Source organism: Protomyctophum parallelum (genome assembly GCF_964188405.1).
Source record: "Protomyctophum parallelum genome assembly, chromosome: 5".
Taxonomy (NCBI): Eukaryota; Metazoa; Chordata; class Actinopteri; order Myctophiformes; family Myctophidae; genus Protomyctophum; species Protomyctophum parallelum.
The window spans coordinates 23,923,902-23,939,882 of NC_139702.1; the positions used below are offsets into that span (position 1 = coordinate 23,923,902).

The 15,981-nt window shown below is 43.0% G+C and overlaps 1 protein-coding gene across 2 annotated transcripts in view; it reads right to left on the reverse strand.

Annotated features, from left to right (window-relative positions):
* myh10 (myosin, heavy chain 10, non-muscle) overlaps window positions 1-15,981 on the reverse strand; it is an 81,262-nt gene that overhangs the window by 53,151 nt on the left and 12,130 nt on the right. Inside the window, exon 3 of one of the 2 annotated variants that reach the window (XM_083765658.1) lies at window positions 13,808-13,964. In XM_083765658.1, the coding sequence (XP_083621784.1) occupies window positions 13,808-13,964 (157 nt within the window). Of the gene's footprint in view, window positions 1-13,754; window positions 13,781-13,807; window positions 13,965-15,981 lie in introns of those variants that run through there. The other variant, XM_083765659.1, reaches the window with a different exon arrangement.

Here is a 15,981-nt window from a genome sequence, read left to right on the forward strand (position 1 = left end):
GAAACACAGCTCTCAGAGACCGATCAACGACAAATTGGATTCATGCACACATGTACACACACAGCATATATTGACACAGGGAGATGGAAATACACTGAGGTAATACTGGAGACAAGAATAGTTTCCTGCAAAAGTAACGCAATGCTCTCATGAACATGAAGCTGTTCTGATAGCTCTGGCTATACTCACCACTACAATCTTTTATTGTTGTTGTCTCCACCAGGCCGAAGGCATGTGGGGAGAGTATGTTTTGCACTCCGTCCGTCCGTGTGTCCGTGAGCAGCTAATCTCGGCCACCGTTAACCCGGTCGATGCCAAATTTTGCACACACACTCCCTGGATGCCAACGATGAACCTCTGCCCCAAACTTTCCAGAACGGCCTGTTATAGCGCCACCAGGAGGCCGCTTTGTGCAAAACAAGTTTTTGCACAGTACACCTACAGATTTTGTCCAAACATCACGCAAATTGCTACACAGTCTCTCTAGAGCCATTCAACGAAACGGGTCTTTCAGATTTATCACACTCCATCCTGATTGGTTAAGATTGGCTTCCAAAGTTCACAGGAGTGCTCAGTTTCAAACAAAATGCTGCAAATCATGAACACATCGCGTGATTTCCCTGAAATTGTGCACCCACATTCCCACTAGGCCGAGGACGAAATGCCACATGAACAATTTCAACTCAGCCTCAAGGTGGCGCTATAACTGGCCGAAAAGTGTTTTTACCTCTAACTGCACGGATCTGTGGATAACTTTGTATGCCAACTCCCTAGAGGCCAAGGAAAAACCTTTGTCTGGAATTTTTCACATCTGCTCTTTATAGCGCCACCAGGAGGCCGACATATGTAAAACACATTTTCTATTATTACTCCTTCAGATTTTATCCACATTTCACGCAAATCGGTATACACTATCTCCATAGTCATGTGATCAACACGGAGCGCCACCATTTCCCATCTTCCATCCTGATTGGCTAAGATTGGCTTCCAAAGCTCACACGATTCGTCCATTTCCAAAAAAGGCCACAAATCACAAACACAGTGTGCAATTTCCGTTAAATTATACACGCACATTTTCACTAGGCCGAGGACGACATGCCACAATTTTTCCCTCAAAATCAGCCTCACGGTGGCGCTATAACAGGCCAATTCCTGTTTTTAGCTATAACTGCATCGATCTGTATACAACTTATGTATGCACACATGGAAAAACATTGTACCTGCATCCCTCCAACACGAACCTCCGGCCCAAATCTTCCTCAACAGCCTGTTATAGCGCCACCATGAGGCCACAACCTGACCTGCCCTGGTGGAGACCTGTGCCGATTGGCACTTTGTCTAGTTGTACCTGTATAATGTATGTTTTAAATCTCTTTACTAACTGAACAGAGGCTAAAGGAGCTGCAGACCAACATGCAACGTTTTATTTCTTCTTTCTGACATTTATTTCAATCAATTTGAACCTAAAATAAAGGACTTCTGATTCCCACCTACCAGAATCCAGGGAAACGCACAATTATTATGTGCTATAGAGGAAACACTGCAATCCATGGTAAGCTGCCTGTCACCAGCTCTAGTTTTGCACTTGAAAGTCTTGGATAGACAGACTGACTGGCTTAAGCTGTATTTTTGGGCTAGTGAACAGAACATGGTTCCCTGTATTTTGGGCCTGGACGGCTGGTGTAACCATCTGGGCACCTAGGCTGCTAATCCAGCCTGACAGCGTGTCGCAGATTTGAATTCCGATCACGATGACCTCTACTGTATACATATCTATCATGAATGCAGAAAAAGGCCCAAAAATATATATAAACAAATGGTTTTCTTATGGTTGACACACCAAGTGTAGTCCCTTGTGCTGAAAAGTTAAGATGATTTATTTCTGAGAATATGCAGTGGATGGAAGAAGAATCCACATCTGATCGTGATTACATAATCTTTCTGTGATGGCATGATGCATTTTTATTGCTTGCTGCAGTGCAATCAGTTAGGTTATTGGGGTGCATTTGTTGGTTAGACGTACTAACAGTCTGACAGTCCGACAACACCGGTGTCACCGACTAACCCATGACTGGGTTAAAACACATCCGTGGCTCCCGACACGCGTGGCAGGTTAAAACTAGCCCGTGGTTCCAGACATGTGTGGCAGGTTAAAACTAACCTGTGGCAGGTTAAAACTAGCCCGTGGTTCCAGACATGCATGGCAGGTTAAAACTAACCTGTGGCAGGTTAAAACTAACCCGTGGCTTCTTATGAGGTTACGTTTAGGGTATATGCTATTGGGGTGTCGGGCTAATGACCGTCGGACTATCGGACTGAACACATGCAAGGTCATGTGGCAATGAAATTGTGTCTGATTGTTCCCGTAAGGGATGGGTAATGAGGATATCATGGCTGTAGGAGGGATGCCCCCTCCAGTGGTGGCATCCTTTTCTTGATACAGTATGTATCAAGTATGGCTTAAAGTAGACTGATAGTTTGGACTGAGGCCGATTCAAAAAATGTTTTATGAAAAACTTAAAATATTTATATAGCAGCATCAACATTTTTACATTTTTGATTACTGTACATACTGTACAGAACACTAAGAGGGGTTCCCGTCCAGAAGGGTTCAAACACCAAAAGGGGTTCCCGCCCAGAATGGGTTAACATACAAATGATTGATCTTTTTTTATATTACTTTAGACTGATGATGATGGTTCTTGATTTACCTATGATCCTAGATTACCATTTGATACCATTACCTTGTGATTTCCTCGTTTACGGTAAATCACTCTGGATTAAGAGTGTCTGCTAAATGCCTGAATTGTAAATTGTAAACTGGATGTCATGTTGGCTCTTCAGGCTCTCTGCGACTGATCAGCACAACCGTGGCCTGTGTGTGAAATTCCTTTCTTGGCTGACTGCTGGGGCAGAACGCTCAAACGCTCGTTGGCTTAGTCTCTGCACAGCATGTATGCCACTGACAGAATGAGCGAGTACCTCGTTGTCAGAGGGGCTGACATCAGCAGTCATCATCATCAATACCATCAGTGGCATCCAGGAAATCCACATCTAATTGAATGAGTTAGCGTTTAATCTGAGATATTCATGTTTTTGGTGAAGGGAAGGGAGGGTTGAAACAGTGCATTAGTGAATTGGTAGGGTGGTTCATAAGGGAAGGTTGCTTCTTGTCAGACACAGAATGCAAAGGAAAATAAAAGCCTGGGTACCTAGGCTAGTCAGACACTAACGTTAACAGATCAGAGATGCGTTACTCACTTAAGCCCTTGGCTACATTTCATCGTACAATAGTGTGTGTGTGGGGGGGGCATAGCCAATGTACAAGATCACAACGCATCGCACTTGTAGATCGGTTATTATCAATATGGACGCAGGTTGAAAGTGGCTTATTGCGCTGACTCAGCACTCACTTGGGTATTTACAATCTAAACTTCCTGTCAACCCGATACAGTAGCAGTGAGATTCAAAGGCTTGAAATCAAGTCTTTCAATTCCAAACTGTCACTGTGATCCAATAAGTGGTAAATGTAACATACCGACATCAAACCTGGCAGCTGTGGCGGTAGAGAAGACAGCGTGTGCCTGCCCGTGTGGTTTACACTCTGTTGCGCGAGAACAAAAGGTGCAACAAATCAACAGTAATTGATCTCACACCCACACTCAACATATTTAGTAGGGCGTAGAGACCTCATGCTACCACATGAAAAGGAGAAGCTCGCTGAAGATTATCAGGATTTAAAGGCGTCTGAATATTGCTGCTGTGATCTTTCAAAGATTATTTTATATATTTTTACTTTCACCACTTGAACCCTAGCAACTAACATTTGGCAAAAATAGCAGATCACAGCACGTGATTGGAGGGGGCCTAGTATAGAACCCTGGGGGACTGCGGTCAACTAAGTATATATCATCTCTTGTGTTTCTGTTGAGCAGGGTGATGCCTGATGAAGGTTTGAACGACCGAAATGTTGCTCAATAAAATGCTGTAAGTGAAGACAGTGTGTGGGATTCCCTTTTCTTTTCAAATTTCTTCTACTCCTCTGTTGAGCCAGGGAAAAAGAATCTATTGTGAAGTTTGTCATTCAGTAAGAATTACGTTCCAATGCTCAATGCCAAAATCAATAGTGGCCAAGGGGTGCACAGCACGCTCATCCAAACATTTCGAGAGGGGTGCTGGATAAAAATAGATCAACGGTAAAGAAAAAGACAAGGTCCACACACTCTTAATGCTCCCAAAATAATTTAATAACAGAGCAGTAAAAAACAAAAAGAGCGTTCGGCCTCTCCGGCATTCGTCAGGTAATGCAACGCAATTATTAGTGTGACAATTAATGTTCAACCTAAATTTGTAAGACAGACAGCCCTGTGTGTGTGTGTGTGTGTGTGTGTGTGTGTGTGTGTGTTGCATTATCTAAAAACACACATTGCCTCAGGGATGGATTCTTCTGCCAGAGGGGAAGGCTGTCTGCAGAGCAGAATGCTGACTGTGTTCCTTTGAGCTGAGGTGGCGGCGGGTCATGACTCATGATCATGTGACCAGTGTGAAGTGACGGGGAGACAGCTTTATGAGCCATCGGGGACAGCACTACTTCCCGTTAACATGATGTGTTGGCCTAAACACACACCTCTGCACAGCATCTTAATGCAGAATATATATTTTTTTTAATACTTTTTATCCCACGATTTTGTAACCCATTTTTCACCCCGTGTCAATTATCTAATGTGATCCTGGGCTCTACACACCCTCCGCCAACCTGGGGAGAGCAACGGACTTGAACTCATGCTTCCTTCATGCCTGAGTGTCCAAGTTGCTCCTTTACACCGGACAGTGCAGAATGCAGAATATAAGAAGGTGTTCTGCGTGCAAATTTGCCATACACATGCACGCACGCACGCACGCACGCACGCACGCACGCACGCACGCACGCACTCCTCCCACCCCACCCATCCTGGTGCATGTCCATTCACATCCCTATCTCTGTCCGACACAAACACAGCTCCGGTCACGGCCATAGATCCAGTGTCTCCTCTCCACTATCTGCCTAGCAGCAGCAGGCATGAGGTTGGGATTTACAATCCAGCCAGTCAAAGGACTGTCCTCACTTCCGTGCACTGACTTTTCCAACACGACTGTGACATTTACAGCGACTCCAGACTGTAAAACGCTGATGATTACTAGCCCCTCTTGCAGACCGGAGGACCCTCTGGTGTGTGTGTGTGTGTGTGTGTGTGTGTGTGTGTGTGTGTGTGTGTGTGTGTACGAGAGCTATCCAAACAGGGGCTCTTAACTTCTGCAACATTACTTTAAAGTGTTTGGCATGATCGATAATGTTCTTTCCAGCTTCACATGACTCCATTATGTGGGGGAGCCTCAAGGACAGCCCTTGGATATATTCTATGATATCATTAGTTTAAAAAAATAAATAAGAAAAAGTGAGGATAAAAACCTGGGAGGATAGACAATTACTTTTTCATAACCTAATCTAATCCCACTAAAGTTTTGGGATGAAGAGGAATCTCAAATGCCTTTAACATGCACAAACCGAAATATCAAGCTACTGTACATGCTAAACTACACCGCAATTAGGGCCAGAGTATTTAGACAATCTATTGCACAAAACACAAGATGCAAATTGCGTCAGGTTGCATTCCACCAGCTATGTGAGCAGCATAAATAACAATTTATAATGATGTCAGGAGATGTGGGGGAAACAAACTCAGCTCACAGATTTGCTGCATGTCCAATAAACTTGAAACATGTCACTCCGACTCTCTCTCCGCTGTGCTTGTCTGCTATTATATAAAATAATAAAAGGCTTGCCTTTAGGCTGTAAATATGGAGTAGAATGTCATCGACAGATTTTTCGGCATCATACAACAACTGCTGAGTGCCATCAAGGAGAAGTTATTAAAGAAAAAGATAAGTTAAATATACATTTATACTATAGGACATTACTGATTTTTGTTTTTTGTAGAACACTGATGATTTTTGTTTACTGTGCATGTCTCCCTGCCACATAAGTGCTTATTGTTGGCCCAGTCCAGTCCAGTCCTGTCCAGGGGAACCCCCAACAGGTCATCAGACTGCGAGGACGCTGGCTTTACTGGACACTGTGGGCAGATTGCTTCCCTTTCACTGACCCCCCTGCTCCCTCGCTGGATTAATGCAGCGACCAACTCCATTCCATACATTCCACTCCACACAGCAGCACTTTCTACCAGTGTTCATTTAATCATTTTGTCGACTAAAACTATGACAAAAAATGTTCGTCAACTAAAAAATATATAATAATGTATTGAGTGAATTATATGCCTATAGGTTCTGGGATTTGACTCAGAGCACATTTTGAGAGGGAACACAAGTACTGTCATGAATCTAAAATATGATGACAGTTTGTAATCCACAGCACAGGAATGCAAATTATAAACCGTTTCTGGAGATTTGTTTGGCTAGAGAGATGTTTATTATCAGAACTCCAGGGCGGTTATACTCCAAGTCCTTCAGGGATTAATGAAAGCATTCAGTGTTTGACAGAATACCCATCCCATATCTTACATTCTACACAAATATTTGAAATGGATTAGTTGAGACAGTTTCACCGACTGGATTTTATAGTATATAGTATCCAGTACTTCATCGTACGGTATTATGCAGTGAGAATGAATACAAGCTCACAATGCTTTTTGCCATTTTGGGGGCAAATGGGCAATCATTGCCAACTGGAATGTAATAGGAAAAATCTGAATGAAACATGATGAGTACTAGTAAAAAGTATTTTTTGAAGCAATTTGCAAAATGGTGGAAAATGGAGTTAAGGGGAAAGGCTGTGGACTTTGTGGGATGTTGTGTCATGAGCCAAGGAATCCGGGGGAAAACCATTTTGAGTGTGCGACCTATACGCCAAATAGTGTAAAGCAAGCTGTTATAGCACCAACATAACTCAGTTTTGAAACATTTGGAGTGCATGTCAAATGTGATGCTGATCGGTCCAGCTGTGTTCAAGGTTCACACAAAAGACACACATGGACACATGGATAGGGGAACAAAACAGTATTTGACCGATCAACAAAGAAAATTTTGAATTGCTTAAACGTATATGACATGTCCAAAATAGTGACACCACTGACACTGACACATCCAGTTAAAGGCCTCTGATAATGGACAGAACAGAGTTGGTACCGTAATACAGCCAGGGACCATGGAAGTGGAAAACACCAACAAAATGCAGGTTCACCATACTTGTGGATGTGTTTCTGAGGAGAAACCCATATTTCCACAGAGGAGATATTTGATAAAGGGGATTCATCATATTGGAGACAAACTGACAAGAGGTTCTGGATATTTACTTGTGCTGTTTATGTGATTAGGACTGGTAACGCTTAGCTAATGTTTAGGTAGGGGTGCCAAATTCCAGAGTTCCAAACCCAAAAGGAAATGTGTGCTACAGTATGTTTCAAAATAACAAAAAAGTATGGTAAATCTATTTTCCAGCATATTTGTGGACAATTCTTAAAATATCTATGTGGAAAATTAAGATACTCTTGGAATGGTTCATAATGTTAATATGTCCCAAAGTATCATCACAGGAACTCTGTGAAATAATCAGGTCAAATATGCCCTTTTCCTGCCAGTGGCTGATGTTAGAAAAACAGATCAAGGACTGTATTATCTTTTATGGAACTGGAGAATTCAGCACGTTAAAGCTAGAAAATAAAGTTTTTTCATTATTTTTTAAATCAGGGATAAAGGAAGGTTCTGGGACATGAAGTCCCAGAATTAGCTATAGCTACAAAGCGAAATGTAATCTGCTGTCCCTATGGAAGCCCCAGGGGTTTATGAAGGAGTGAGGCTATAAAAACAACACCAGGGCAGGGTCCATATTGTATATTTCTCAGATGAGTCAAAGACCGATGGCAAAGGCCAGAAAAACCGAATCAGCTGTCACGCACTATAGCTAGGGATAGCACCACACAGACAGGAATTTGGCGCAGAGATGTATGAAGGGACATTTCATTACTCACAAAACCTCAAAGTTCCAACGGTGACCTCACCAGATTCTCAGAGTGAGAGTAGAGGACACGTTAAGTCGGCCACCTGCTGAATATCAAAACTGCATTCCTCTATAATACTGTTTCAATATATCAACTGTTTCAATGGGCCCGGTCTACAAGATTCACTACACCACAAAGACACCCATGAACCTGGCAAACTAGACATCCACAAACACAACACCAGAGGGAACTTCACAAATCACGTTCAACCCAGATTTAGCTCAAACAAGGGATTACATTTGGTCTACTGCTATGGCACCAAAATGTGGAATGCCCTACCAACAGTTCGGTGCTAAAGGAGCACTACAGGTGGCTGCAATTAGAAACTGGCCCCTGTAAAAAAAAAGGCAAGCCTATCACCACAAGTGCAACTTTTTTTACTATACATATTTTTATATACAGTAGTACTCGTTTATATGATGTTGAAAGGCTGCATGATGTATAACCCTCAACGATAGCCAACATATTAGCTTCCGTGGCACTTTTTACATGTAGGGAGTGATATATATTGACTTCACTGCGGGTCCAACTTTTCACATATTCTTGCTTTTCGATCACATCCTTATATAACAAAAGGTGGACAGACTGGCGGTGATTTTATTTACATTTTTCTGAGATCATCCAGCTTTTACTAAAACAATAAATCAATGCGATAGTGAAAGGAGTGTGGCCTGGGCCAGATGAAGGAAATGGCCAGGTCTTGGTCTCGAGGCCCTTTGGGGCTTCCATCCTCTCCTAGAGTCATCAAAAGCTCACTCCCCCTCCTCCCATATGTCTACAGACAATGATTTATTCATACACCCAGAGGAGGAATTGCACAGTGCAATGCAATGACCACTCTTCATATTTATAGCCTTGCTATTGTTCAGGCCCTCTAATGGCAGGACACAGATCGTTTACAACAGTGGTTTTCAACCGTTTTCATATCAAGGTCCATTATTTATTCATCATTTGAGCCACGGACCCAATCTTATTTGATGATATTTACTGTAGCCTCTCAGAACCAAAACTTAGAATATTTTGTTATCGTTGGATAAGATTTTGCTTCAATTCCATGCTGTATTGATGTGGTACCATAGGAGAGATAGGGACGCCGCGATCTGATCGGATATCGGAGTGATATCAGCCAAAAAACATGGATCGGACTACAGCTAAAATTACCGACCAACGCTCCGATCGAGGCACTTCATTCCAGTACTCCACTTGAGCACTTTGTTCTATCCAGCAATTCCAGCATGCAGCAGAGGCCACGTGATCATAACAGAGTACTAGTGCTGACCGGCAGCCCTAGTACTTGAGCGGCCGGCAGTACGACTAGAGCGGTGTAAGCAGCCATGTCAGCAGCAAATAATAATATATTTTAAAAGCTACAGAAAATAAAAATCGACAACACGATGGCTCCCTCACACAGCCAACATTACCAGAGTTGAAGGGAAGCAAAAAGCCCTATACCAAGCCAACAATAACATAAAGGAAAGGAAAGGAATATTGGGTGAGGCCATCAGGACACAAGGAAGCTGTGGGGGTAAATAGAGTTCGTACAACGGACTGTTTCTGCCTTTCTGACAGACGGGCCAAAACAATCCCCACCCCTGGTGTTCCAGCCTAGTGGAGATAATAATTGCCAGTAGCGATAGCAATACAACTAATTGAAGCAGCTGTGCTAGTATGTACACAACCACCGTTAAAATTATGTGGACAAATGTTAGGATCAACACAGTTGTGGATCAATTTCAAACAATTAGTCCCCCATCTGCGAACTTTAACCATCCACAACCACATCCGTTCCAAGACGTCTTTGAAAGCGCAAACATTTCAGCCGACAATAGCTCCCATAAGGAACACCCGACTCCATCTGCACTTCAAAGGAATCCCTTTGAAATGTTGTGTAAATCCCTGTGAAATGTTGTACTCTTGCGTGCTTGGTGTGTTCTGATCCGACGCAGTTGAGAGCTTTGTCCACACAAAGCTGTGGGGCTGGTAGGGTATCAAGGAATCGTGAAGCCTGCTCGTTAACAGATCGGTCCCAGGTGGGCCAAGGTCTGCAGTGGTTCCCAGTAGTGGTGGAAAAAGTACTCAAAGGTTTAACTTAAGTAATAGTATCAATACTGCAATATTGAAATACTATGTTACTAGTAAAAGTCCAGAATTCAAAATGTACTGGTATCAATGTGTTTTTAAAGTAACAAAAGTAGAAAGTACGGGCCCAGGCCGTAGCGTAACGGTCTGGGCACCGGACTGGTGATCCAGTCGCGGTGTGCCGCGGGTTCGACTCCCGGACCCGACACAGCCTTTACCGCATGTCATCCCCCCATTTCTCTCCCGTTTCCTGTCAGCCTACTTTCTATCCCTTAAAAAAATCAATAAAGGCGTAAGCCGCAAAAAATATCTTAAAAAAAAAAAAAAAAAAGTAGAAAGTACTCATTATGCAGAATGTCTCATTTAAAAAATTCAAATGTATAACATTTTCTTGAAAATAGCAGATCTACAAGCTCACAATGTGTCACGATTCGACACATTGTGAGCTTGTAGATCGGCTATTTTCAAATGTCTGAAATGTATATAGGGCTGAAGTGGTTAATGTATGTTTTGCAAGTAACTAGTAAGTACAGTTTTCAAATAAATAGTGGAGTAAAGAAAGTACAATATTTGGATCTGAGATAGTGGAGTAGAAGGAAAAGTATTGGATTGGAAATACTCAAGTAAAGCACAATTACCTCAAAATGTTACTTAAGTAGTACAGTACTGTAAAGGTACAGTACTTAGTTACTTTACACCACTGTTTCCAAGAAATGATATGTCCATTACCATCATATTGTACGTCTCAATCTCACCATCACATTCTTCACAGTCTAGACGACACAGGCTACACCCTGCGTCTCAATGAGAAATGCTTGGGACTTTCCTCTTGATAGAAACAATCAAAGAAGTCAATCAAATCAAATAAGTCTCTTTGGCACGACTAGAGAACCGATACAATTTGTTTTCTTTTAAGTGCTGGAACAGACCACTGCATTCAGCTCTAAAGATTACTGAGCCCAGATGGATGGCGCTCGACTTGACCCAGTGCCCTGACTTAACACCAGGAAAAGAATACGGCCCAGATTGGCATCTTTCTCCCTTCTAAGAGGGACTCCAGCACAGAATGTTTTGTCCCGTTGTCCACACTTGGAACTCATCAGAAATGCTGACTCCAACATATGGTTTCATTCAGGTGAACGTCAGGATTTCCGAACGACACATTTCCAGAAATGTTAAAATTAGCCTCTTGTAACTCACTCACTAGAATGGATTTACCATTTGCAGAGCGGCGGGGAGAGACTTATGGCAAGTATCTGGACATCTGATCAATAACAGATGTGTGGCAAAGATCTGGTGGTCTACTCACACGACTGGCCTTTGAGAAGTCACACCTCATTTAACCCCTTCCACTGGAATACTCAGAAAAGCTGAGGTAATTAACAGACCTGTAAGGTTTAGACACCCTTTGGCCATTGCTTTCCCAGTAATAAAATAAAATGTTTTTTTAAGCCATCTTAGGCAAATCATGGACAGTCATAACTTCAAATTGACACATCAATAAAGTCAAAATGTGATTGCCACCCAATAACACTATGAGGTAGCGGGGGTGATATCAATAACAATGTTTACTTATCCCGGTGACAAAAACATACCAGCGTTAATCTATACAGCTGGATATTCACTGAGTTCAGAAGCAGGTTAGTGAAATGCTCGGGGCCACAGCTGAGCAGCAGCTGCTCCGGACTAATCTCCAACCTACAAACCTCCTTTTCAGACGCTATATATACTGGTAATGCTGGTACAGCCACGACCGGGAAATGGGAGGGAATAATAGCACATCTGCAGAGACAGGTCAGGCATGTGTCATCGGAGACGTGCATGCGCAGTTGCACACGCTTGCTTGCGAACAGGCTTAAGGGTTGAGGTCGACACTTCTTTTAAATCACTGCAACGATGCAGAAACACGCATGGCTCTGATTCAGAATGTCATTCATTCAAACATCCCTATTCCCTGCCCCCATACTGTATGTCTACACTCCATCCATGCAGAAATCTAATGTGTGAGACAGACCTATGGTGTGTGAAGAAAGGGGAGGGAGTTAAGGCGGTACAGTACTAGCTGTGCAAACTGGAGTAAAAACAACAAAAAAACAACGTACAAATAGCTCCAAGGACAAAGTCTGCTGCTGGACAGTTCAGAGGTGTTTTTGTGCCTGTAGTGTACTGTGTAAACGAACAATGACATGTCTGTAACACAACATGCATGTTTCTATCCTTCCAACCTTGAAAGACGACAGAGACTACCCCCGCCCCCAGGTACATGGGGATGGGCAGTTGTGTCACACACACACCCCCTCGCATTTTGATTACGATTCACAAGGTAACTCTCTCTCTACGTCATCCTTAGACGAGCCCTCCATCTGCGTCTCCAGTCATCTCGGTTCTCCATACATCTGGCCAGCTCATTTGTGCTTTCTGCACCAGCATCTTTCTTTAGTACGTCCACATAGGTAGGTGTGGGACGTCCTCTCGATCGATGCCCATGGGTTGGTTCCCACAGTACAAGTTTTTTGGCCGGGAGTTCTTGGTATCTGTGGCAGTGGCCAGCTAGTGTCATCCTCCTTACTGCTGTGTCTCTGATACACTTGGTAATGCCCCGTACAGACGCTTGTTGGTGATGTGCTCGTCCTGGTTGATGTTCAGTTGATGTTTTTCTATATTACTGCAGCACAACATGGCACATTTTTTCTCACTGTCTGCGTGGCTGACATGCATGAAAATCATTTTTAAGAGCGATGAATTACCATTGATAATAAAACATATATATTTACATGGGGGGGGGATACAATTGAAATAGTATAACCCACAGGAAGCATTGCATAGTTTACACCGCTGCCTCTCTGAAAGGGACCGCCAACACCGAGCTCTGTTGACACCATGGACGCCTCCTTCTGTGGAGAGGACGTCCTGATGACTGTCGTCACACCCACTGGTCAGCCCTCACAAAGAGCCCATTGTCCAGCACAATGCGGGTCAGGCTCTCTCCGCTCACACTGGTCTCATCCTCCCAGTCAAGCTACTGCTCTTATCTGGAGGCTCCCAAACGACCGGGACCTTTTGAGGACATCCTCCACTATCATGGCTACATTGCTTTAAACTGGCAGGACACATTAGGTCATTTGATGCCAGCTAAATAAAGAAATAATTCAGGCCCTGCCAGAGGTTTTTTATTACGTCATATGGCAGCCAAGTCTATGTTTGTTTAGAGCACTATGATGCAATTTGTCTATGGACTGTAATGTCTTGTAGGGCACTTAATGACGACATAAAACGTCATGTGACCGATAGGCCAAATGTGCGTTCCTCTGCCACGTGCACGTGCAGACAGCACAGAAAACCACCCAATGATAGAACCGTGGAATTTTCGATTCATTATTAACTGGTTAATTTGTTAACAGCGATTATTCGATTAACATCACTAATCTGTTTCCGTAACAAGAGGCCGACCCAAGAACACCTGGACAGTGGAGGGAGAGTTGAAGACCCTGCATCATAACTGTGGATCTATAAAGATGCTGGCCCAGAACAGACTGAAGTGGAGATCCTTTATTGCTGCCCTATATACCAGCCGGCATGAAGGGCAGTAAGTATCCCTAATCTGTATGCATACAGACATACCTTGTAACATGCATCTGTATGCAGACTCTGAGATGGCACCGACGCAGACCTACCTTGTAACATGCATCTGTATGCAGACTCTGAGATGGCGTAGATGTGGGGTGGCATTTCATGCCTCTTCTTCCCTCTGTACATCTCAATAATGTTCTCCGAATAGATGGGCAGGTTTTTGTATGGATTTATGACCACACAGAAAAGTCCAGAGTATGTCTGTGGGGAAAAGAAAAGCAAAATCAGTGGGCAAGAATATAATTTAAGCAGTCAGAATTTTTGACTGCATTGTCTAAAAGTAGGCTAAATAGTCCTCCTGTGTAGCATCAACAATTGGGTGCAATATTATGTTTTTAAGTGTCATTAAGTGTTTCAAACATATTTGAAAGAAAACTCAGCTCCATGAGAAAAGAATGAACGTGCATTTATAACGATCACACTCAGACAAAGTGTAAGACAGGTCTACATAAAAATCACACTCGTGTGAAGTGTACCCACTGTATATATATATATATATATATATATATATATGGGCCTCATGACATCACACACCTCATCTACACCAATGGTTCTCAACGTTTTTGGCTCATTAGAATACAATGTTTTTCATTGCGACTGTCCTGACACACCGCGAGCGACAACGCGCCGTCGTCCACGCCTCCTATATTCGCTCGGATAGTCCCTATTTGATCAGGGTTTCGTGGCCCCAAACACTTTTATTGGTTGAGATCATAGACTGTAAAAAATATGGACAAAGCGTTCCACGGGTCTAACATGAACGTAAAATGAAGCCTGTAATAATATGGTAATTCCTGATGTAAGTCGCCATCTTTCTAGATCCGTTTTGGACCAGCTGGCCATTGGCTGGCTCCGTTTTGGACCAGCTGGCCATTGGCTGCCCAGACAATGAGGCGGGACTTCCCCCCTTCTTCTCCGTTGGTTTTTATTTTGACTCGAGTGGGAGGGGAATCCCGATCATAGACTGTAACGGTAGCCACGCCCCTCAGAACATACGCGATGTTTTTCTTTCTTTATGGTAATTTTTTTAATTAATGGGATCATAATTTTCCAAAAAGAATATTATGACATTAGAAATGAGACTTTAAACTAGTGACTGGAAGAAGAAAGTATTCATGACCATGTTTATTAAGGTAATACAGTCTAGGTGAAGTTGGGCCAAAATACATGGGCCTCTATGGAGCTATGGGGCTTTTTGGGTCCAGTCCAGCGCCACAACAGGCCATTATATGAACTACCGATTTCAAATGAGGCTTCACGAAATATCTGGCTGACTGCCCCCCTGGTTGAGATCTACACGCTACTATTTATTTGTTATTTGTTTGGTTAAGGCTAGATCGCAGCGCAATGACCGACGCTACATGTCAGGACATGACACGCACGATATCGCCGTCGGGGCGTCGGAACGCTCGCTCCTTGCCTGTGTAGATGAGGTGACATGTCGTCATTTAGTGCCCTAAGGCCTAAACAAACAAAGTCTACCCACCATCTGTGCACAGCCTGCTTGCTGACGCTTTAAGTTAGACTAAAATAACATGGCCTACACCGTATATGACTATAATAATTACCAAAGGTATGCTGAATGGAGAAAAATGCATTTAAATATTTCCATATGGACAGGATCAAAGTGTATATGTGCACAACACAAAGGCTTTGTTATGCTGCTTATATAAACATGATGCATAAATCTGCATGCATGCATGTATTGTTGGCCTGCAGCTTACCGACAAAGCAGACGGTCTGCTAATCACCGCTCAACCCTTTCTTCAATGACACCACCCCTACCTAGAACGTATCTGAATGAATAAAACGTGATTTTATCCAATCTGTATGGCAATGTATGTTATTACAATATACACTTCCAAGGTGGTTAGAGGTGATCACCCTACTCTTCCATTGAGAAAACACTCTGGTCCTGACAAGACAACTAATATACTGTCTAAAGCTCATACTGTATGTATGTACATGCAATATCACTCATGGCCAAGCGGACATTCCCTTTGCCTGACCCCGGTTGAACATGATTGGTCCGTCATATCCTGAGTTGGACACAAATGCACAGATACCAAAAACAATGCTACAAGGCTGCAGGCATTATAAATAGATACAGTACCCCAAGCGTTATACCAACTCTACAAGCTAAGGATCCCAGAAGTGCTATATGGGAAAATTTGTTCCAAAAGTGATACAGAAGTCAAATGAGGAGGAAGAACAGCGG